The following is a 26,445-nucleotide window of genomic DNA, read 5'->3' as shown; positions in this document are numbered from 1 at the left end:
CTCATTCTAAACAAACACGAGCCAGTAACTTGCCCCCCGCCCCCGAACTGTGGCTCCACAGCTCAGTGGGCACTAATTTCCTGACCCCTGGACAGAGTGAGATGGCCTATTTGACCAAGAAGTCATTGAAAAAGCTTAACTGCAGGCCATCATCCAAACTCCATCACTCTCCCTGGCAATATGACCCAGTTGCTGACAGCGCCTATAAATTATAAATCCCAGAGGAAATGGTTGATGGGATCACTGAGAGTCCTGCAAGCGGGAAATACTCTGAGTCAGTAGATTCAACTGCTCCCGCTGCACCTGAAGCATCTCCCTTACTTTCTGCAGTTCTGAGGCCTGAGAAGAAATAGCCTCCACCGCACACTGGGTACCCACCACAGAATGGATGGAAGAAATACAACCCTTCATACCTCCAGGTAGACCCTCTTGTTCCCACCAAACTGCCTCACCTCTAACCTCCAGCAAGGTAGCGGTAGACTGCCGGCGCACAAACTGCATCAAGCACACATTCTACAAACTGATCACGTAACAAAACCTCTGCATTTGGGATACCACTGGGTGCATGCTGCTTAACAGATGCCATTAGGCCCAGCAATGCCAATGAAAACCCAATAGAGCCTCTCCCTCATGTTGCCAGCGGGGGAAAAGGCCTCTTGAAGTGTTACATAAGATTTTTTACACCCATACAGCTCCTGTAACACCCCGATGTTCTTTGATGGGTCTGAACGCTCTTTGCTGGAACAGTGCTTAATTCAACACGTGACTCCCCCTCCAGATGAACAAAATTAAAAAATGCCTGGTAGGATTCAGACACGTAACAGGCTCTCACACAGGCTTGCATCTCCTCCAGCCATTCAGCCAACCCCATGCCTGTCTTTTCCCTAAACATGGGACATTTTCTGTCTCGGGGTAAAATATCAACTTCTCCATTACCGGCGCACTACCACTGGAGGACACATTAGACAAGGGCTCTATACTCGGGCCAGGCATCGCCTCGGCCAGTTTCTGTTTCAGTCTCTCATTCTCCATCCTAAGTTGAGTGACTAACTCTCTCAGCTCCTGCATTTCCTCCACCATCATACCACCTGTGATCTTCCTACAATAAAAGGTGAGACCAAAATAAGAGGGCAATCACTCCCTCAGAAGCCAAATGCTGCTTTGTTCTGGAAAAAAAGAAAACAAACAAATTAACACACAAAAAAAATGTGGGTTTGTAACCAAAAACACAAACAGAACACATCTGTGTGCTCTCAATTTGTATCCCACTTCTGACACCAAATGTGGCAAAGTGGACGAGTTACTTTAATCATGAGATGATTGGAAATCATGAATACACGTGATAAGTCGGACTTCTGACACCACCCCGGGAGTTTCATCAAGGGAATTCTCCACTTTGAATAACTTCAACTCAAAACGCACAGGTTCATTGCAAAGAGAGGCAGACTAGATAGTTCACAATACAAAAGAATTTATTAATAGTAAAATAATTTAAATGATGATTTATCGGTACTAAAATAAGACACTACTAAACATAGCCACATGAGGCAACCTTGCACCACGCAGCTTAGCAGCTCATGCAGCTCACGCAGCTGCCAGTCTGACCTGACAGAACTTTCCCAGTCATCAACAATGAACATCAAGGTGGTACAGCGGGCAGGGCATATCCAAACATCCTCACAGGGCAAAGCCTTCCAGCAGAATGTCAAAGCAAAGCAGCAGGGCTTCCTTCCTTCAGTCCACAATCTGAACCATCCATCACAGCGATCAGCTGTGAATCAACACTGCACCAGAGCATCAACTGGCGCCACAAGCACCTAACAGCCAACGACAGCTCCCACAAAGGTATCTGTCCTCATGGGAATACAGAAGTGAACATGCCAAACAAACACCTGCAGCTTATCTCCAGCAAGTGAGAGAGAAAAGAGTGCACTCTGCCTTCCTTTATGCAAGCACTGGTGGAATGGTCTCAAGCCACCAGCTGAAAATCATTAAGATCATTCATCTTGCTACACTACCAACAGAAATCTTCTAGGCTTCTTCTATGCTACACTTTCTGCTCCAGTGGTGAACAAAAGGTGAGCTGAGGTTGAGCTAACGAGCTCCAGGCTGAAGAAGGTCCCTGATAAAATGTTTGAAATTAATACAAAGAATATGTGATGATTACATGACCAAAGTAAATGCATACTGGGAGGTTTGTAATGCAAGAAGACACAACAGTTGTTTTCAACATGAACTTCATGTTCAGAACAGAAACAACTGCCTTATACTGAAACAGCACAACTCACTGGTTGTCCGGGGATTGCCTGTACCCACCAAATGTCATGTGCCTGAATGCAAACCATAAATGACCTCAGGCAGGCTAAGATAACAGCAAAAGAAAAAGCCCCTCTGTTGTTGAAAGCTGAAATCACCCAAGCTGATCTATTGCGAGTAGTTCGCCGTGTTAAAGTCATTAACATTCAGCAAATGCTGTTTATATTTACTACTCATACTGTGCCTCAGGAAAGCAGAAAGCTTTTAACTTTCATAGTGATTCACCGGGACCAAAAGAGAAGCAGACGCACCAAAGTGACATGCTGACAGAATGCAAGAAGAATTCAAGAAGAATTTGCTCAAAAGAAAAAATAGCTTGAAGACACACTATCTGAACGATTTAAATAAAACATTGTCATAATTTAATTACTTGTTAAGGATATGAACAGTGAATCAAAAATAATGCCAACTAGAGGTGGGACAAAGTCACTGTCAAGTCATTCTCAAGTCATCAATCTGCAAGTCCCCAGTCAAGTTTCAAGTCAGCTTGCAAACAGTTGGTGATTGGTGGTCATTATGACTTGAGATTTGACTTGAGAGTGACTTGACAGTGACTATGCCCCACCTCTGATCCCAACAATGGAATTAGATGGAATTAGAAAAGCACATCATGCACAGTAGTTTCCTATAGCTTGAATTGCATTTTAAACTGCAGATTTGATAAGTTTGACGCAGTTTGTCAATAGCAATAATTAAACTAAAAACACAGACTATGTATTCACAAAAAGAAGATTTCATGACTATGTCAATGTTTCACTGAAAAGCATATACATACTGTGCAAACAGACAGAACATAAGCAATTTCACAGGATGGGATCATCTAGTTCCCCCCACTGTGCATTAAAATTAAATCACAACTGTGGAACACAGCGCAAATCTGAGTTTTAAATAAATTATATCCTATGTTTAGACAATTATAACCCCTAATTCCAATGACTGATGGAAACACTGCCAAGCCCTCAAGATTATTAAGGACCTTTTCTGTTAATTGTCTGAGTTTCTTTAGTTTTATGCATGTTTTTTTTCTGATAGTGATTACAACATGAAACTACTTCTCATGCACTTTATTGATGCAAAATAAACAGAAAGTATCTGTCTTCTCATTTTGTGGAAAATCAGGTCCATTAAAGTGCATGCAAACTGTTTACACCAATGTGTGCAAAGCTTTTCAAAAATGTACAGAGTTTTCAAATGAATGACCTGGAAAATTTCCAGCCTCTAATTTATTGTGAATTTGCCTTGAGTTGCTTTTATCACTGGTGCGACTTCTTAATGAAACCCATTTGACTATAATCGACCTGAGTCTTTGGCTGGGAGACACATACAAGTAGTATCCAGCAAAACCTCTGTCTTTATGAAAAAGGCAATTAACAAACAGGAATGACATGATGAAGCAGACCCTGTATCTCCAGCAATTCAGTAAGTATGACAACACTTTCTGCCGTCCAGCATAAATGAGGATACAATTCATCATCTATTGTCAAAATATGGGCTGAGCTTGTGAATCATCCACCAAACAGGGATGATTCTGCATTCATGTGTTAATGGAAACAACAACAACGACAACAACAAAAAATAGGTTGTTATAGCAGAATCACTGCATCTACAACAGCAGACAGTAGACGATGTTGATCGACTGCCGATGAGGGGCTGTATGTTAGAATAGAATAGAAAGAGAAATAGGCTTTATTGTCATTGTACAAGTGATACCACGAAAGTGCAGGATACTCATCACAGTGGCATAGCAACACACACATACCCATCACGCAAAACACACATACACAAAATACAATGACACACACACACACACACACACACACATAATACCAATAATAACAATCACAAATAAATAATACAGCCTTAAGTGTCAAATGCATGATTAGACATAGTAAAACTAATAGGTTAAAAAACATTATTGCACAGTCCCTATTCTATATTGTTATGGAATGAGCCCCTCGTCTGCAGTCAAACTGCAATGCCTCAGTCGAGAGCAGTGCCAGGGAGGACATTGAGACTAAGGTAAACAACAAACTGTGTATAATCTGGCATATTAAAAAATTAATTTCTGTTTATTGAGTTAAACATATATATGTTTATCTCTGCAGGAATCCTCTTCATACTCCCTGAAACCTCTAATGTATGTAATTTTTGCCTATTGAGTGCCATTTTCACTTATTCCATCCACATCATATAGCCACTTAGTCCATGATATGTTCTAAATCTACCAATATGCCAATTAATTTCAGCCTACGGTGCATCCAGAAAGTATTCACAGCGCTTGGCTTTTTCCACATTTTCTTATGTTACAGGCTCAATCCAAAATGGATTAAATTAATTTTCTTCCCTCACACGTCTACACATAACACCCCATATTGCCAATATGAAAACTTTTTTTTAGATTTTTGCAAATTTATTAAAATTTTAATAAAACAACCAAGAAATAAAATGTACATAAGGCCTAGTTCAAAAATAATGAAGCCTAACTGCTGATTTGCATTGCATTTGTCATGAACAAGCCATTATTTTATTTAGCACCATCCAGATTTATCTGTGAGTTGCCTATAGCCTCTTTGACAGGTATTGACAATTTCATGGAAAAATTCCGCATGGTTCCAGAGATATCCACGAAATTTACCCCAAACATAGCACTTTTTTCACCAATTTTCTGTGACAAGACATTTAGCATTATCATTTAAAGTTGAATATTAAAGAAATAACCTTGTATTTTGTCAGTTTGTTTGTTTGTGCTTCATACTATCAATCAATCAATCAATTTTATTTATATAGCGCCAAATCACAACAAACAGTTGCCCCAAGGCGCTTTATATTGTAAGGCAAGGCCATACAATAATTACGTAAAAACCCCAACGGTCAAAACGACCCCCTGTGAGCAAGCACTTGGCGACAGGGGGAAGGAAAAACTCCCTTTTAACAGGAAGAAACCTCCAGCAGAACCAGGCTCAGGGAGGGGCAGTCTTCTGCTGGGACTGGTTGGGGCTGAGGGAGAGAACCAGGAAAAAGACATGCTGTGGAGGGGAGCAGAGATCAATCACTAATGATTAAATGCAGAGTGGTGCATACAGAGCAAAAAGAGAAAGAAACACTCAGTGCATCATGGGAACCCCCCAGCAGTCTAAGTCTATAGCAGCATAACTAAGGGATGGTTCAGGGTCACCTGATCCAGCCCTAACTATAAGCTTTAGCAAAAAGGAAAGTTTTAAGCCTAATCTTAAAAGTAGAGAGGGTGTCTGTCTCCCTGATCTGAATTGGGAGCTGGTTCCACAGGAGAGGAGCCTGAAAGCTGAAGGCTCTGCCTCCCATTCTACTCTTACAAACCCTAGGAACTACAAGTAAGCCTGCAGTCTGAGAGTGAAGCGCTCTATTGGGGTGATATGGTACTATGACGTCCCTAAGATAAGATGGGACCTGATTATTCAAAACCTTATAAGTAAGAAGAAGAATTTTAAATTATATTCTAGAATTAACAGGAAGCCAATGAAGAGAGGCCAATATGGGTGAGATATGCTCTCTCCTTCTAGTCCCCGCCTGTACTCTAGCTGCAGCATTTTGAATTAACTGAAGGCTTTTCAGGGAACTTTTAGGACAACCTGATAATAATGAATTACAATAGTCCAGCCTAGAGGAAATAAATGCATGAAGTTAGTTTTTCAGCATTACTCTGAGACAAGACCTTTCTAATTTTAGAGATATTGCGTAAATGCAAAAAAGCAGTCCTACATATTTGTTTAATATGCACTTTGAATGACATATCCTGATCAAAAATGACTCCAAGATTTCTCACAGTATTACTAGAGGTCAGGGTAATGCCATCCAGAGTAAGGATCTGGTTAGACACCATGTTTCTAAGATTTGTGGGGCCAAGTACAATAACTTCAGTTTTATCTGAGTTTAAAAGCAGGAAATTAGAGGTCATCCATGTCTTTATGTCTGTAAGACAATCCTGCAGTTTAGCTAATTGGTGTGTGTCCTCTGGCTTCATGGATAGATAAAGCTGGGTATCATCTGCGTAACAATGAAAATTTAAGCAATGCCGTCTAATAATACTGCCTAAGGGAAGCATGTATAAAGTGAATAAAATTGGTCCTAGCACAGAACCTTGTGGAACTCCATAATTAACCTTAGTCTGTGAAGAAGATTCCCCATTTACATGAACAAATTGTAATCTATTAGATTAATATGATTCAAACCACCGCAGCGCAGTGCCTTTAATACCTATGGCATGCTCTAATCTCTGTAATAAAATTTTATGGTCAACAGTATCAAAAGCAGCACTGAGGTCTAACAGAACAAGCACAGAGATGAGTCCACTGTCTGAGGCCATAAGAAGATCATTTGTAACCTTCACTAATGCTGTTTCTGTACTATGATGAATTCTAAAACCTGACTGAAACTCTTCAAATAGACCATTCCTCTGTAGATGATCAGTTAGCTGTTTTGCAACTACACTTTCAAGAATTTTTGAGAGAAAAGGAAGGTTGGAGATTGGCCTATAATTAGATAACATAGCTGGGTCAAGTGATGGCTTTTTAAGTAATGGTTTAATTACTGCCACCTTAAAAGCCTGTGGTACATAGCCAACTAATAAAGATAGATTGATCATATTTAAGATCATACTAACACACAATAATACATTTTTGTAATGGTAGAAATGTCATTTCCTAGAAAAAACATCATGTTTCTAAAGCAAGGTAAAACTGTCGCAAGCGTAACGCTGAGAATAAGTCCTTGATTTATTTGTGTCAAAACCTTAGCTACGTATATCTCCTACTCTGCTTCAATAGAATAATTATATTACTTGTTCAATAATACCAGGAACTAATGGACAGAATTTCTTTGTTTCAGGCTTCTGCAGACTAAAGAAGATACCTCCAGCTGTTGTCGCAAGTGTTACGCTCTAGCACATTATAGTTTATATGGACTTATAATTTCTAGCAATGACTGAACCAAGACCAATGGAAATATTGAAACTCTGATATATAACCATACCTAGAATGGTAGAGAAGCTTGAATCTTCGACTGGACTGGGTTGCTTGACGCGAGGACGTTTCGCTTCAAATCGCAGAAGCTTCCTCAGCTAAAATTCTTGCTCTGGAACTCTGACTTCTGTCTGACTCTTGTCTGACTCTTGACTCTACAAGAGTCAGACAGAAGTCAGACTTCCAGAGCAAGAATTTTAGCTGAGGAAGCTTCTGCGATTTGAAGCGAAACGTCCTCGCGTCAAGCAACCCAGTCCAGTCGAAGATTCAAGCCTCTCTACTATGGAAACCACCTGGACAACTGAGAGCCTACACAGAAACATACCTAGAATGATAAAATTTCACAAAAAAGAACACTTTTAAATTTTGATGGTTATGTCACACATTGGTTTCATTATTTTTGAACTAGGCCATAAGTATTCTCAGCCTTTGCCATGAAGCTCAAAATTGACCTCAGGTGGATGCTGTTTCCACTGATCATCCTTGAGTTGTTTCTACAGCTTAACTGGAGTCCACCTGTGGTAAATTCAGTTGATTGGACATGACTGGGAAAGGCACACACCTGTCTACATATACATACGAGGTCTATTAGAAAAGTATCCATGTCCATTGTGGGGCGTCCTTAAAGCTATAGTAACAGTCCTTAAAATTGAAGCCCGTAAAATTTTCACCGAAAGCGAGATAAATTTTTCAAATGGTTTCCAGCTGCTTGTCTCTAACAGTTTCTGAAAAAATTCTGATGGAAAAAAAAGCCCAAAGCATTCCGCCATTTCCTCGCAATGAAACAACGATGAGAGGGGTAGACCACGCCTCCCACAAGGTGTACTCACAGGTGAAAGACGCAACCGACAGGTGTGGAAAAACTCACGCATGCGCACGAAGGTTCAAGCTTGGCTGACATAAAAACATATGATTCAAATCCATATGGTTTTTGAAAAAAATAATAAGGTCGGATACTTTTCTAATAGACCTCGTACATGTAGGTTTGTACAGGGGTCAAATATTAACGCTGCTCTAATTTGGTAAAACGTGATGCAAATTATTGGTTGAGCTAGCGGGATGAATAAAGGGAATAGTTTTGACCATGTTGAATGTTTTGTGTCCACAGTAATAGTCAAACAATGTCAAAGTCTATTGGATAATATGACATATGACATGTTACCCGTAACGTGAAAACTAAGCATAACAGATGGTGCAACCTTTGTAAAATATTAATGTACCTCCTGGCTTTACTCCATAATTGCAACATTCAGTAATAAACAGTCCAAACAATACCTTTTTTGAATCATTATGGTAACACATACAATGCAGTAACATTTTCAGTATAACTGGAGTATTATGTCCAAGTTGGTAGGTATACATTAAGGACCAAAATACCTTAGGATTGTTTTCAGCAACTTGCTGAACAAATGTGACAATTATGACATGTAATCTTTACATGATGTTCAGGCAGTTGTGAAGACAGAAGGATGTTCAACTCAGTGCTTGCAAAGTGTACCGAATGAAGCAGCCAGTGGATGTAAGTTCTGAATTGATTGGCATATTTACAGCATAGTGGTGAATACACAAAGAATAGAGACCAAAACATAAAACATAGCTCTGTAGGGAAATCAGACAGATATCCTCAATCCTAAAAATGGTGTTTGACATTACATTTTGAATTTGACTTACCCAGGGGAGAGCCCATGCAAGTGCCTCCATTTAGGCAGTAGTCTGTGCAGTGGTTGACCTCACAGCGCTCCCCTGAAAAGTCAGGCCAGCAGTAGCATCTCCAGTCTCCTTTCTCATTGGCTAAGCACCGGCCTCCATTCTCACATGGAGGGCGACACAATTCACCTTCACAAAAGCCAAAGCACATATCTCTTATTTCCAGTCACATTAAATTGTGATGCAAATGTCAGACTTCAATCTGTCTGCTAAAAAAATATAGTTTCGCACAATATTTGTGCAGCATTTAAATTGTGCTCTGAATGGCAAATATACCAACAATTGTTTGAGTGACACAAGCAAAAAATGTGTAATTCAGTAATGTTTCACCTCATCTTTCAAGTGCTGCTACATCTAAGATTACAATAGAACATACAGTAAAGTGACTGCATCAATGTGGTTTACATGTTTGACATTGATTCATGTGAAGTAATTATTTGTGCATTTGTAATTTTCTCACTCACTCAAATTCCATCACTTATTCCAATTAAGCCCTGGTCAGACCGAAGAACAATGAATAATGAGCCACGTAGCATGAATTTTTTGTACAAGTCAAGTTATTCAACAAACATAAGAGAATAGTGGCTCTTAGAGGCAGACTCTTTGGCTAACGAGGCTCATCCCTGAGCTTGGCACTAATTTCGTGAAGTTCAAAAGTTAGCAAAAATAGCATGGGGCAATTTGTGTACCAGGTACCACAAGGACAAATGAGGATGTTAGAGGCATATTAGTGGTGCAGCTGATCTGCTCTGTGTAAGACTGATCCCATCAGATCTCAGAAGCTAAGCAGTGCGGGACCTAGTTAGTACTTGGATGGGAGACCTCTTTGGAACACCAGCGGCTGTGTGTGCTCTGCCTCCTGCTTTAGGGAAGCATCATTTACCCTGACAAGCTAGAGTGGTCCAGCGATGAGGCAGAGGTCTTGAAATGGAAAGCAGATTTGAATTACGGTTTTGCTTTATAAATACTTTTTTTTTTTCTGGATAGAATAACTACATTCATGTAAACTCTTAAAATGTACAAAGTGATATATAACACAAATCTGTTAATTTTAAAATAATGCACTAATTCTGAAGATTTGAACATTATCATACAGATGCCCAGAGGGGATTATGGGTAAATTAAGCCTCTGCTCATACTGATTGCTTGATTCATTCATTCTATGTAAAAAACAACACAAGTGAATCAATGTAACGTGTTGGAGTTTACAAATAAATGTGCTTTTGTAAAATATGTCTTTTTTTTTCATTTGTATAAAAAAAGAAATAAATTTTCAAGATCCCGCTAGGCAGCGCCTAAGTGCACATGTGATGACATCACAACTCTATCCGGTTAAGGAGACAAGGTTTCTTTCAATAACAAGAACTGTCAAAAAACATTCTCATGTGTGGTTGGAATTGTGTGGCAATAGGAATCGCCTTTTGAATGCTTGAATAACGATATCAGTCACACAAAGAAATCAAATAATAGTGAAAACATGTTCGGTGCGGTGTTGTAACAGATCAATCAGTTGCTCCATGAGGCGTCATAACATCAATTAGGCTGATATCGGACCCGATCTTCCCCTTCCGACAATCTTAAAGTAGACCTGCATTGAAATAAATGTGGTCAGATTTCAGAAAATAAATAGCTGATATGTATTTATAAGACCCTTGTAAATGCAGTAAAGTAAATCTGTAAGCCCAAATTTGTAATTCAGCGGAGAAATCTTCGTTTAAAAATGACAAATTTGCAGCTAAAATTTAGCCCTCTCTGAAAACACTTTGTACAGCCGTATCATTTCCATGACGTCAGGGACAAGACGATGCGCTCCCGCCTTCAGTCCGATCCCGCATTGAAACTGATTTTATCTGTTAGTAATGTTACTTATACACGTCCTGGTTTCAACATCCAAAAGTAAGCTGCAATGAATGTGAGATACAGATCTGTGTGCTCAGATCAGCAACGACATCAACAGCGGGCGCCGTTCTTCCTCTCCTGCTCTCTGCCTCCGCTGCGCTTATTAAGTCTGTGGGCTCGTTAACGAGCTCGTTAACTGCCAACTCGGGCCACTCACACCACCTGTGTCTGCTTTGCAGCTGGTGGTGTGCCAGATTCAGCGCACAACACCGGCATCACCTCTCTGTCTACTGAATGGAGCTGCAGCACACTTGGCACAAGTCCTGAGATTACGCTCGCTGTTTTAATGCGAAGCGGCCGGTACACCTGTTGCTGCAAGGACAGACTTCTTGCGGCAAAATCCACAGCACCGCACGTCTCGGCAATTGGAGCCCCAAAGCTCCATGGACGCTGAGAGAGGTTTATATATTTTTAATGACTGGGATTCTTTGCGGGTCTCGCCTCCATATCCCGCGATGGTACCAGAGGCGAAAGACAGTAGATTTTCATTGCGACACCACTCAATCAAACGGGCGTATGAAAAAGTCCCCCCAATAATTTTCAAGCACAAATAAAAGAAATGTGTACTCACCAAACGTGCCGCAAGACAATATGAAGTTTTAAAAAAGTAGATCCTTCCGTATAAGACAAGAAAAAGGTGCAGATGCAAACTGACGTAAATCCACAAATTACAATTGGCGCAATGCATGCTGGGAGAGGGTCTTGTCCGTGACGTCTCGGCAGCGTCCATGATGAGAGGGACAATTTGCGAAGGGCTAAATGTTAGCTGTAAATTTGTCATTTTCAAATTAAGATTTCTCTGTTGAATGACAGATCTGGGCTTGCAGATTTACTTTACTACCTTCAGAAGGATCTCATGTGTAAATGTAAGTCATTTTTTGTTCAAAAAATCTGACTGCATTTTTTTCAATGCAGGTCTCCTTTAAGGATGTCCCGACAATCGTGATGACGCTAAATATAATCATATCAGATATTCCTGCCATGTGTGGTGTGTTAAGAAGGACGTAAGGAGATAAATGTGACATGCAGCCAATCAGAAAGCGAGGTGTTTGACCTGGGAATGTTCGTGTGTGAAATCTGTTTGTGTGTTGTTTTTACCATGTGGCTGACACCACACATTTATCTCCATGTGTGTGGTCTCTCAGGTTTTGGAAACCTAGAGATAATTTTAAAATTCTGTGGCAGACAACACTGTGATATAACCGGTGGCCAGTAGATGGCAGTGTTCTGTGCATTTTGATGCCGGTTATATCACACGGCCTGAATCACAATTTAAGACTTTTGGGGGAAGCAACCTGGGCTTCTTCTGGCATTTTTACATAAAACACCACAATAACAACGTCTATAAATGCAGAGAATATATTCACGAGAGTATTAGGCACAATATACAAAGATTTTACAAAGATATACAAAGATATACAAAGATTTTAATCCTGATCAGAGCGTCTCAAATGCATTTCTCCTGTCGTGAACTTTTACCCATAATGCACTGCGCACACACCATGTCCACACTAAAACCTTTAAAACGTGTCCAATACTTTAAGACTACAACATATATCTGACATTTTCACTTTATAAAACTTCAGACGTGATGCTAATTTAAATAACTTGTCCGAAATTAGTTTGGTTAAAATTTTAACCATAAGGGCCCTGTCCCACTGGGGAGAGGATCAATTGCACATGAATTGAGTGCACAAATTATGGGCGTTCATTGTCGTCCGCAACAAAAATGGCCAAAAATGACAAATGTCCCAGTATGAATTACAGATATATTAATAATATATAGCGAATATATGATGAACAATCACAGTTATATAACGCATGTAGTGAGTACGGGTGTATTATGACTGCATCGCACACGTGTTGCACGTGCACGGCATCTGCAGTCCTGGATTGCAGCAGCTATTACGTCTTTGTGGATTTACACAGCCGGACCGGCACTGACTGGCAGGTATGTCACTTTCTGCCACATATAATACTTTGGGTTTACGTGACGTGTTTGTTATGCATTCACAGATTGTCCGCAAATCAGCTGCAAAGCAGATGTAATAAAAACGCTTTATTCGTGGCCAATTTGTATGCATTCGCTACAACATATTTTAGTTTGTGATGTGAACATGATGGGCATGATATATATCTGTTTTACACACTTAGGTAAATGGTGACTCTAAAGGCCCTTATCCATTATACAGCTCTGCCACTACTCAGTTTGCCTCGACTCTACTCAGTTTGGTACCAGGCACTTTGTTTTCCAATACAATTGAGAACCTCCTCAACGTGAGTGGGGTCATCAGAGCATGGCTGCGCGAAACTGCCGTGACATTGATTTATATGTTAAACAAACGTATAAACAGCGGAGCTCCATCTAAGTGAAGGCTGCAGGCAGTGAGACGAAATACGCTTGAAAGGTACAGGAGACTTTGGGAAGCCATACAACAGTATGAAGCCAAAGATGAGAGGATACATGAAGGTAAGATCATTGTAGCTATCCCTAGCTTCCTCAGTAGCTCATAATAATAAGTCCACTGTACAACGTTGTAATGACTGCAAGCTGTCGCTATTATGTAGTAAAAATGTAGCTGTCAATATAAACTGCTAATTTTGATTCATTAATTTCAGCAACTATAACACCTTTAGTCACACTTTGCTCCATTCTGTCTTGATGTCAGTGACTTGGTCTGTATATAAAGACTTTTTTTGAGCAATAACTGGGTTAGATGTCAATACTTAATGTTCAATGGACAGATTTAATCATGAAATGGTTCTGGATCTGTTAAGATAATTATAAAATTATAAAAATCGCCTTTAACATCCCCAAACACACACAATTCTTTGAGTGTTTTGAAAGACATTTTCCTGATTTAAGATCAGAATTTACGTCACAGTTTGTTTAACACCTCCTTGACAAATGTAACACAAATAACCCAGATCCTCTCATTTTACAGCAAATGATTAAATGCCCCAAACACATACACATCTGGTGGGTGTTATTTTTGAAAAAAATGATACATACAATTAAATGTGATTAATTTAGATGAACTAATCACAGACCTTATCATGTTTTTTTTTTTTTTAATGACCAGATATCACTAATTAAAATATGCTGTGTGGGTGTGTTTGTGTGTGTTTCAGATGGTTTTCTCAGAGATGCCACCACAAAACATTATACAACAGAATGGGGTGTCTTTATCGTGTGCCTACATGTTATACACCTGTTGTATCTCACTGTGAATTTTGAATGATACATTTTTGTACGTTTTGCAGAAATGTCTCCACTTGCTTGTCTAGGGTGTAACACATCTTTCACCCAGTGACTGCTGGTATAGGCTCCAGCTCCCCCACCAAGACCCTTAATTGGAATAAGTGGGTATAGAAAATAACTGAATCATGAACACACAAATAATTACTTCATGTGAATCAGTGTCAAACATGTAAACCACATTGATGCAGTCACTTTATTGTATGTTGTTTTTAATTTTATGATGTAGCAGTGCTTGAATAATGCGGTGAAACATCCCTGAATTACACATTTTTGCTTGTGTTACATTAATCAAACAATTGTTGGCACATCTGCCATTCAGAGCACAATTTAATTATTGCACAAATGTCTCCACATAAATTTAATTTGTAAAGGTTACCAAGATTTACTGACATAAATTAAATGCTAAAAATGGAAAAGATGTTTTAGCATAATCCAATAGTATATGTTAAAAAGTTTGACATTTAATGGGGCCATAAACATAGATGGAAGTAAACAAACAGTAAAACTGGTTGTCCACAATATCTTAATAAATTACTTCTGGCTTGCTATAAGTCATCCAGCAGAATAATGAATCATACTACAATAGTTTATGGTACACAGTAAATTTTGCTGAGTAAAATATACTCTGCCGGGATAACATTTGGTCCCAGTCTAAATAGAATAAAATACACTCTACTGTAGAGTGAAATCAGCTCTACCGTCTTGTCAATCAATGTTTCTCCTCCAATAAGAGTTGATTTTACACTGTGATAGAGTTGATTATTATATCTCATTAAACCCTAACCCTCGTATAGCCAGAATTCATTGATACTAATGGTGCGCTCACTGAAGTGTCTATTTGCAGGTCCCTTCACACATAACAGGAATAAGGCTGAATGGTGCAAGGAGGATTCGAATGGCACTCGTGAAAATCTGAGTTGCACCCGAATGCTTCATACAGCAGTTGGCACAACTGTTAGGTCACAGCAAATGCAGTCCACATTCCCATCACACTCTTGCTGGAAACCCAATCGAACAGCAGTCAAGATGAGGTCGTACTGCTATCTGACAGTAGTCACAACATTCGTACAGCATGCCATACGCAGGTCGGACCATTCGGACCTCGGTCGAGGGGCTGCACAAAATGATCAGCCGTGTCGAACCCTGGCCGAATGTTGCAATTGAGCCAGCCTTCACACCAGCAGCCGAATGAGGGTGAATGGCACCCAAATGTCCATTGGACCCACACTCAGCCAGTGTCGAGGTGCCACCCACAAACTTCCAACAACAGTCGCTGGGCACTTAGAAAATGCAGACCCAGTCATATGGCCAGCATGAATATAGTGCCCAGGACACCACTGTGGAGGTCAAAGGGCAGTCATTGTGTGCCACCACCAAACACAGAAATGTCCACAACTCATCGCTGGACCACAGTGTGGTTTTGCACGAGTAAATAAACTTGCATGAAATGAATGAAAAGCATAGCAGCTGTAATGCTGTTGTGACTATTTTAAAATGGTGGGTTTGATTCTCGTTTCGGACGTGGTTGGACATCACACTCAAGACTCCTCCAGCGACAACACTCTCTGACCAATCAGTGGCCGGCAGCCTGTTAACAAGCGATTTCAGTATTGGTTTGGCTCGCTTGGAACTTCACCTGAGCAGACACCAAGTACCAGCTACTATGCTGAATGCAAAGGCAAAAAAAAAAACTGAGTAGAGTTGTGCTGTGCCAAGCCGAGTAGTGCTAGACCTGAATCATAAATTGACCGTAGGTGTGAGTGTGAATGTGATTGTCTATATGTGGCAATGTGATAGACTGGCGTTGTGTCCGGCCTCTTGCCCCTAACCACTGGGATAGACTCCAGCTCCCTGTGACCCTTAATTTGAATAACCAGGTACAGAAAATGAATGAATTCATGTCACAAACTGTTTGAGTTAATAATAATGACCTTCAATTCAATTCAATTCAATTTTTTTTTATATAGCGCCAAATCACAACAAACAGTTGCCCCAAGGCGCTCCATATTGCAAGGCAAGGCCATACAATAATGATGTAAAACCCCAACGGTCAAAACGACCCCCTGTGAGCAAGCACTTGGCTACAGTGGGAAGGAAAAACTCCCTTTTAACAGGAAGAAACCTCCAGCAGAACCAGGCTCAGGGAGGGGCAGTCTTCTGCTGGGACTGGTTGGGGCTGAGGGAGAGAACCAGGAAAAAGACATGCTGTGGAGGGGAGCAGAGGCTTGCCCTTGACACTACAATATCATCCAAGATCAAGTGACCAATAGAAAGGTGACATATAACTTCATATTAGTTTTTAATATTAACCATAGGTGAATATTTAATCAGTTCCTTGAAATACTCACTGACAACCAGTTTGACCTTTCAAGGTCATCTAGGATCAAAGGACATGTGACCAGTAAATTCATATAAAATAACTCCATTTTATCCTTGACTAAACACAACCTTTCCATTTTCATGTTTAATCCATATTGGCTCTGAATGTTTTGAGTTTAACAGCCATGCCTTGAGTGTGAAATGTCAAGGTCATAAAATGTTAGGATCATGTGCCCACTAGAAAAGCAATATTTGAGTTTAGTAACCATAGGTGTATCTATAACCAATTCCTCACAATAGCCACTCTAAATTTCCCTATATACTGTACATGAATTGGGTCTAAATTTTGACCTTGGACTGTAAACTTGACTTTCAACAGATTATTTTTTTATATCCTTCCTTCAAATCAGGATCAGACTTACCTGAAATGTTAACATCACTACATGTGTTGTTGACTAGCACTTTCCCTTCTGGGCAGGTACATTTGGCTCCAGTTGGGTTGAGCAAACACATGAAATCACAAGTTATTCTCAGGCATGGGTTTGACACTGTGGAGACAGTTAAAAAGAACCAAAAACATCATCTGTTATCCTGGCCTCAGATGAGAGCTGTTTGTAAAAACATGCTTTTCATTTTGAGAGCAATGTGATTAATGGCAATATCGTGGTTTCTAGCTTTGAAACGTGTTATTTTCTTCAATGAAAAGATGATTTACAGATTAAATAGCCAAAGTGTGCAGGCAGTATAATGAATTTCTTTTTAAGGTATCCCTTTTGATAAGCAGCATAAATTGCAAGCTATTTCTGGTATTATCTCAATAGTACAAACATCTACTTTAACTGCATTTATGAGAGTTTTTCTGCAAAAGGAATACTGAGACAACCACACAAAAGTCAGCAATCAAAGACAGAAAGCAACTACTGCACAGCAAAATCCATCTTTATTTGTGACATTGTGAATGAGTTACTTTAGATTAGGCTATTGTATTGTGTTGTGGAACATTAATTAGTCTGCCATCTCTCCAACAGGCCAATAAAGGTTTTGGGCCATTTAGTGTATTAAAAGTTGTGAATGACGACACTCAAATTTCATGACCAAAACCAAAGATGGGAAACAACACTGTAAATAGTTGTTTTCGTTTTGCTCAAAAACATCAAACCTTCATGCTGGATTTGCAAGATGTGCACAATGTTGGACCACAGATGACATAGCACATGGTTGGCCTAATGAGTCACTGAGGAATGCAACAGCTGCCCTTTAAGTGAAAAACTGACCATGACTGATCTGTTGGTCTGCACCCATTAACACCAGAGAAGAAACAAATAACGACGAGAGCAAGGCTGCTGTCTGAAAAAAGAGGGAGGAAGATCAAAACTCCATTGATTAGTTGTGCCTCATACACTGGGTTATTTTAACCTTTACATCTGAAAAATGGACCAACAAAAAATGTGTTTTTTCACTGTGCAACACCACAATGGATGAGGTGCAAAAAACACAAAAATGTGTGAAGTCAAAAAGCACCTTTTCAGATGGTTTAATAGGAAAAAAAATACCATCCTGTACATCTGCATTTTAAACCTTAGGGTATGGAACAGACTTCTGTTTGAATTACCAGATTTAAAGGTATACTAGGGCACTGCCCGTGGGGATCCATGTGGTCTAGAATAGGTAGTGTTTATAAAATAGATAGCTTACATTTTTCAAGGGTCACAATAAATTATGCAACTTTTCTATAATGATTTTGAATGGCACGTGAGTCCATCAATGTCCTTTGTTCACTGTTGTTATGTATTGTCCATAATTTCTCCAAAAATATTAGTCCTATCAACATTCCATTTTGGTGGCGTTTATCCTTGACCCAAAATTCATAAGCATACCAAACACAGAATGTGAGCGCTCCCCAGTTTGTCTGTGTTCGAAGGTACAACCATGCAGGCACACACATAACCAGGCAAAGAGAAGCCACTTGCTTCTGGTCTTCCACCAGTAAACTTCTTTTGGAAGCAGGTGCACTGAGCACTTAGCCACCACACCACTTAGTTCATAAATAAATAATCTCCATAATTATTTCACAGAATAATTTGTATGCTATGGACTGTTGTGTGTTCTATGTGTGTACAGTGTGCACACTTCACATGAATGCCCATGGACAACGTACCATCTTGTTGCTTGTATCGATGGGCGATCAAAACATTAGTGGGCTTTTCCACACCGAGAGTGACAAATTCCACAGATTGCTGCCATACTTGTGAATTTTGAAGACCTCATATTTGAGCCCAGTTCCATAGATGAAGTCTTCAAATATATCAATCCTGTATGGTTGTGAAATTCCTATAAATACAGCAGAGAAAAGACAAATGATGATGAGTGTGTAATGCTCTCAGCATACTTGGAATAATGAAAGATTATGTCCTGAGGCTGACAGAAGAGAAGAATGTTTGATGATGTAGGAAGATAATTTTCAACATATGGAGATAATAAAGCTTAGGTTCAGGAGCAGGACCACACCAGATGTTTATTTATACCTAACTGCCCTGTATGCCCCTGAAAAGCCTTCAGTTAATTCAAAATGCTGCAGCTAGAGTACTGACAGGGACTAGAAGGAGAGAGCATATCTCACCCATATTGGCTTCTCTTCATTGGCTTCCTGTTAATTCTAGAATAGAATTTAAAATTCTCCTTCTTACTTATAAGGTTTTGAATAATCAGGTCCCATCTTATCTTAGGGACCTCATAGTACCATATCACCCCAATAGAGCGCTTTGCTCTCAGACTGCAGACTTACTTGTAGTTCCTAGGGTTTGTAAGAGTAGAATGGGAGGCAGAGCCTTCAGCTTTCAGGCTCCTCTCCTCTGGAACCAGCTCCCAATTCGGATCAGGGAGACAGACACCCTCTCTACTTTTAAGATTAGGCTTAAAACTTTCCTTTTTGCTAAAGCTTATAGTTAGGGCTGGATCAGGTGACCCTGAACCATCCCTTAGTTATGCTGCTATAGACTTAGACTGCTGGGGGGTTCCCATGATGCACTGAGTGTTTCTTTCTCTTTTTGCTCTGTATGCACCACTCTGCATTTAATCATTAGTGATTGATCTCTGCTGTCTTCCACAGCATGTCTTTTTCCTGATTCTCTCCCCTCAGCCCCAACCAGTCCCAGCAGAAGAATGCCCCTCCCTGAGCCTGGTTCTGCTGGAGGTTTCTTCCTGTTAAAAGGGAGTTTTTCCTTCCCACTGTCGCCAAGTGCTTGCTCACAGGGGGTCGTTTTGACAGTTGGGGTTTTTCCATAATTATTGTGTGGCTTTGCCTTACAATATGAAGCGCCTTGGGGCAACTGTTTGTTGTGATTTGGCGCTATATAAATGAAATTGATTTGATTTGATTTGATTTATTCTCATTTTTGTGGTCTATCCTCCTTTACTTTGCTCTCTCATATAGTCTGCCAAGTACAGGAGCCGTGGTAGACCCAAATCACATTCCAGTATCACTCATAGTATACTATAACTGCCACAAAATTAATATTTGTGTTTCATTGATGGTGATGTCATTTCTTGTGAGGCTTTGCTTAGAAGCTCAGTGATTTTCAGAGAAATCGTTTGATAACAAAAAAAGAAAAAACTTGAGGAAATCAAAGGACAGCATGAGCATAGAAGGAGAATCTACACTTTGTTCCGGAGTTGGCTTTACCGTGTCTGTCGCTGATTGTCACCAGAGGGTCCGAGCCATCTAATCTCACACTTCCTATCTGTGAGAGCTCAGGATCAGCCCAGTACAAACGCTGGTTGAAATAATCAATGGCTATGCCTGAGGGAGGATGAAGGGAAGAGATTTATTTACCTTAAGAATTACACTGAGGTCATTATCAATGCAGAACAGCAAACAGGCGCAGACTTTAATGTCTCAGAAGCTTTGTTGGAATAAACAACACAGCACATCAGATACACAAAAAAGCCAGTCATTTGTTTCTTTCCAGCTCCACCTGTACACTGTTCAAAGAAAATGGACAGACAACCATCTTATTGTATGGTCCCCTTCTGATGGCTGCCAACATTACAATTCCAAACCAATTCCACACCACCTACTCATTTTACTTTCTTCCAAATGCCCGAGTGGATAACTCAGCACCTTTAATGTGGCATTTAAATAGGTCTGTGTTTTTCCACAGATGATGAATTCCTCTTTCTTTGAAGAAGACAGCACATGGGCCGCTTGAATTAAAGGAGGCCAAAGCAGCTTGTCAAGGAGTGGATCAGCACTACGTGGCTCCCAAAAGATACACCAAAATATTTCAAATTGCTGTTAAATGTTCCTTATTTCTGAAGATCTTTGGCATTATTTCCTTAATCTTTAAAGATTTATTGGTACATTAACATAGCGAATGTACAACACACATCCATCTTTGTATATATCCATCAGGGTCATAAAATAGCATAGATGAGTCTTAATTTTCACAAATCCACATTCATAGCCTACTATGAAGTTAAAAGATGACACTAGTTACTAAGGATAACTTCAGGCACTATACAAGGGGTGGGCAATCATGTGCCATGAAGGGTCAGCACACTGCAGGTTTCCCTTTATATCAATGGTAAATGGTCAAGGTTTGAGTAGGATTCTTTGAAAGAATACATGTGGATTACATGTATGTATGTACATACATTTGGAATACTACTACTCTGATTACTTCTGTTGTAGTCTTACACACCTCTCTGCAGCTTCTCTCCCCCTGCCATCCCCTCATTACCCCATCCCCGTAGAGACGGTGCCTGCTCCCAGACCACCAATAACCAGCAAAAATCTATTTAAGCATAAAAATTCAAAAAGAAAAAAATAATATAGCACCTTCAACTGCACCACAGACTAAAACAGTTAAATGTGGTCTATTAAACATTAGGTCTCTCTCTTCTAAGTCCCTGTTGGTAAATGATATAATAATTGATCAACATATTGATTCATTCTGCCTTACAGAAACCTGGTTACAGCAGGATGAATATGTTAGTTTAAATGAGTCAACACCCCCGAGTCACACTAACTGTCAGAATGCTCGTAGCACGGGCCGGGGCAGAGGATTAGCAGCAATCTTCCATTCCAGCTTATTAATTAATCAAAAACCCAGACAGAGCTTTAATTCATTTGAAAGCTTGACTCTTAGTCTTGTCCATCCAAATTGGAAGTCCCAAAAAACAGTTTTATTTGTTATTATCTATCGTCCACCTGGTCGTTACTGTGAGTTTCTCTGTGAATTTTCAGACCTTTTGTCTGACTTACTGCTTAGCTCAGATAAGATAATTATAGTGGGCGATTTTAACATCCACACAGATGCTGAGAATGACAGCCTCAACACTGCATTTAATCTATTATTAGACTCTATTGGCTTTGCTCAAAAAGTAAATGAGTCCACCCACCACTTTAATCATATCTTAGATCTTGTTCTGACTTATGGTATGGAAATAGAAGACTTAACAGTATTCCCTGAAAACTCCCTTCTGTCTGATCATTTCTTAATAACATTTACATTTACTCTGATGGACTACCCAGCAGTGGGGAATAAGTTTCATTACACTAGAAGTCTTTCAGAAAGCACTGTAACTAGGTTTAAGGATATGATTCCTTCTTTATGTTCTCTAATGCCATATACCAACACAGTGCAGAGTAGCTACCTAAACTCTGTAAGTGAGATAGAGTATCTCGTCAGTAGTTTTACATCCTCATTGAAGACAACTTTGGATGCTGTAGCTCCTCTGAAAAAGGAGAGCTTTAAATCAGAAGTGCCTGACTCCGTGGTATAACTCACAAACTCGTAGCTTAAAGCAGATAACCCGTAAGTTGGAGAGGAAATGGCGTCTCACTAATTTAGAAGATCTTCAGTTAGCCTGGAAAAAGAGTCTGTTGCTCTATAAAAAAGCCCTCCATAAAGCTAGGACATCTTTCTACTCATCACTATTGAAGAAAATAAGAACAACCCCAGGTTTCTTTTCAGCACTGTAGCCAGGCTGACAAAGAGTCAGAGCTCTATTGAGCTGAGTATTCCATTAACTTTAACTAGTAATGACTTCATGACTTTCTTTGCTAACAAATTTTAACTATTAGAGAAAAAATTACTCATAACCATCCAAAGACGTATCGTTATCTTTGACTGCTTTCAGTGATGCCGGTATTTGGTTAGACTCTTTCTCTCCGATTGTTCTGTCTGAGTTATTTTCATTAGTTACTTCATCCAAACCATCAACATGTTTATTAGACCCCATTCCTACCAGGCTGCTCAAGGAAGCCCTACCATTATTTAATGCTTCGATCTTAAATATGATCAATCTATCTTTGTTAGTTGGCTATGTACCACAGGCTTTTAAGGTGGCAGTAATTAAACCATTACTTAAAAAGCCATCATTTGACCCAGCTATCTTAGCTAATTATAGGCCAATCTCCAACCTTCCTTTTCTCTCAAAAATTCTTGAAAGGGTAGTTGTAAAACAGCTAACTGATCATCTGCAGAGGAATGGTCTATTTGAAGAGTTTCAGTCAGGTTTTAGAATTCATCATAGTACAGAAACAGCATTAGTGAAGGTTACAAATGATCTTCTTATGGCCTCGGATAGTGGACTCATCTCTGTGCTTGTTCTGTTAGACCTCAGTGCTGCTTTTGATACTGTTGACCATAAATTTTATTACAGAGATTAGAGCATGCCCATAGGTATTAAAGGCACTGCATTGCGGTGGTTTGAATCATATTTGTCTAATAGATTACAATTTGTTCATGTAAATGGGGAATCTTCTTCACAGACTAAAGTTAATTATGGAGTTCCACAAGGTTCTGTGCTAGGACCAATTTTATTCACTTTATACATGCTTCCCTTAGGCAGTATTATTAGACGGCATTGCTTAAATTTTCATTGTTACGCAGATGATACCCAGCTTTATCTATCCATGAAGCCAGAGGACACACACCAATTAGCTAAACTGCAGGATTGTCTTACAGACATAAAGACATGGATGACCTCTAATTTCCTGCTTTTAAACTCAGATAAAACTGAAGTTATTGTACTTGGCCCCACAAATCTTAGAAACATGGTGTCTAACCAAATCCTTACTCTGGATGGCATTACGCTGAGCTCTAGTAATACTGTGAGAAATCTTGGAGTCATTTTTGATCAGGATATGTCATTCAAAGCGCATATTAAACAAATATGTAGGACTGCTTTTTTGCATTTACGCAATATCTCTAAAATCAGAAAGGCCTTGTCTCAGAGTGATGCTGAAAAACTAATTCATGCATTTATTTCCTCTAGGCTGGACTATTGTAATTCATTATTATCAGGTTGTCCTAAAAGTTCCCTAAAAAGCCTTCAGTTAATTCAAAATGCTGCAGCTAGAGTACTGACGGGGACTAGAAGGAGAGAGCATATCTCACCCATATTGGCCTCTCTTCATTGGCTTCCTGTTAATTCTAGAATAGAATTTAAAATTCTTCTTCTTACTTATAAGGTTTGAATAATCAGGTCCCATCTTATCTTAGGGACCACGTAGTACCATATCACCCCAATAGAGCCTTCGCTCTCAGACTGCAGGCTTACTTGTAGTTCCTAGGGTTTGTAAGAGTAGAACGGGAGGCAGAGCCTTCAGCTTTCAGGCTCCTCTCCTGTGGAACCAGCTCCCAATTCAGATCAGGGAGACACACACCCTCTCTACTTTTAAGATTATGGCTTAAAACTTTCCTTTTTGCTAAAGCTTATAGTTAGGGCTGGATCAGGTGACCCTGAACCATCCCTTAGTTATGCTGCTATAGACGTAGACTGCTGGGGGGTTCCCATGATGCACTGTTTCTTTCTGTTTTTGCTCTGTATGCACCACTCTGCATTTAATCATTAGTGATCGATCTCTGCTCCCCTCCACAGCATGTCTTTTTCCTGGTTCTCTCCCTCAGCCCCAACCAGTCCCAGCAGAAGACTGCCCCTCTCTGAGCCTGGTTGTGCTGGAGGTTTCTTCCTGTTAAAGGGAGTTTTCCTTCCCACTGTAGCCAAGTGCTTGCTCACAGGGGGTCGTTTTGACCGTTGGGTTTTACATAATATTGTATGGCCTTGCCTTACAATATACGAGGGCTGTCAATAAAGTAACGGTCCTTTTATTTTTTTCAAAAACTATATGATTTCATTCATATGTTTTTACGTCAGACATGCTTGAACCCTCGTGCGCATGCGTGAGTTTTTCCATGCCTGTCGGTGACGTCATTCCGCCTGTGAGCACTCCTTGTGGGAGGAGTCGTCCAGCCCCTCCGTCGGAATTCCTTTGTCTGAGAAGTTGCTGAGAGACTGGCGCTTTGTTTGATCAAAATTTTTTCTAACCTGTGAGACACATCGAAGTGGACACGGTTCGAAAAATTAAGCTGGTTTTCAGTGAAAATTTTAACGGCTGATGAGAGATTTTGAGGTGATTCTGTCGCTTTAAGGACTTCCCATGGAGCGAGACGTCGCTCAGCGCTCTCAGCCGCCGTCGTCAGCCTGTTCAAGCTGAAAACCACCACATTTCAGGCTCTATTGATCCAGGACGTCGTGAGAGAACAGAGAAGTTTCAGAAGAAGTCGGTTTCAGCATTTTATCCGGATATTCCACTGTTAAAGGAGATTTTTTTAATGAAAGACGTGCGGACGGATCCGCGCGTCGGGACACAGCCGACGCGGTGCGGCGGCACAGGAAAAACACCTCCGTGTTGATAACCATTTGTAAAATCCAGGCGGCTTTTGATGGCTTTCAGTGGAGTGAGTATATGAGAAATTGTTTAACAGCAGGACATGTTCCAACTTGTCCTTAAGGCTTCCAGCAGAGGTGTTTTTCCTGTGGCGGAGCGTCGCGGCGGCTGTGAGCCGACGCGCGGACCCGTCCGCACGTCTTTCATTAAAAAATCTCCTTTAACAGTGGAATATCCGGATAAAATGCTGAAACCGACTTCTTCTGAAACTTCTCTGTTCTCTCACGACGTCCTGGATCAATAGAGCCTGAAATGTGGAGGTTTTCAGCTTGAACAGGCTGACGACGGCGGCTGAGAGCGCTGAGCGCATCTCGCACCGTGGGAAGTCCTTAAAGCGACAGAATCACCTCAAAATCTCTCATCAGCCGTTAAAATTTTCACTGAAAACCAGCTTAATTTTTCGAACCGTGTCCACTTCGATGTGTCTCACAGGTTTAGAAAAAATTTTGATCAAACAACGCACCAGTCTCTCAGCAACTTCTCAGACAAAGGAATTCCGACGAGGGGCTGGACGACTCCTCCCACAAGGAGTGCTCACAGGCGAATGACGTCACCGACAGGCGTGGAAAAACTCACGCATGCGCACGAGGGTTCAAGCATGTCTGACGTAAAAACATATGAATGAAATTCATATAGTTTTTGAAAAAAATAAAAAGGACCGTAACTTTATTGACAGCCCTCGTAAAGCGCCTTGGGGCAACTGTTTGTTGTGATTTGGCGCCATATAAAAAAATTGATTGATTGAATTTATTGATACATTTCAAAGTAATCCTACCCAATCTTGTAAATGGTAAATGGACTGCATTTATATAGCGCTTTCCATCTGCATCAGACGCTCAAAGCGCTTCACAATTATGCCTCACATTCACCCCGATGTCAGGGCGCTGCCATACAAGGCGCTCGCTACACACCGGGAGCAATAGTGGATTAAGGCCTTGCCCTAGGGCTCTTAGTAATTTCCAGTCAGGCAAGAAGCAAAAGATCATTTGAACCCATGATCTTCTGCACTCAAGCCCAACACCTTACCAACTAGACCACCACCTCCCCAATCACCTCAGGATTTTATTTCATTTATGATCAGGTGTTTTAGCAGGTGATTTCACTGATAAACAGGTGTTTATGTTCAGGGTGAAGCTCATCAGCAAATCCACCTGCTGAGGTGATTGTTTGCAAGGAAAGCCTGCACTGTCTTGGCCCTCGTTGCCCGC

General features: G+C 40.3%; 1 protein-coding gene across 1 annotated transcript in view; it reads right to left on the bottom strand.

Moving 5' to 3' along the window:
• lrp1bb (low density lipoprotein receptor-related protein 1Bb) overlaps positions 1-26,445 on the bottom strand; it is a 1,555,752-nt gene that overhangs the window by 119,107 nt on the left and 1,410,200 nt on the right. The window contains exons 82-83 of the mRNA XM_034186395.1: positions 16,923-17,048; positions 8,985-9,149 (exon numbers count right to left, since the gene is read on the bottom strand). Of these exons, the coding sequence (XP_034042286.1) occupies positions 8,985-9,149; positions 16,923-17,048 (291 nt within the window). The remainder of the gene's footprint in view (positions 1-8,984; positions 9,150-16,922; positions 17,049-26,445) is intronic.

This window comes from Thalassophryne amazonica, chromosome 14, assembly GCF_902500255.1.
Source record: "Thalassophryne amazonica chromosome 14, fThaAma1.1, whole genome shotgun sequence".
Lineage (NCBI taxonomy): Eukaryota > Metazoa > Chordata > Actinopteri > Batrachoidiformes > Batrachoididae > Thalassophryne > Thalassophryne amazonica.
This window is presented reverse-complemented; position numbering and strand designations above follow the sequence as displayed.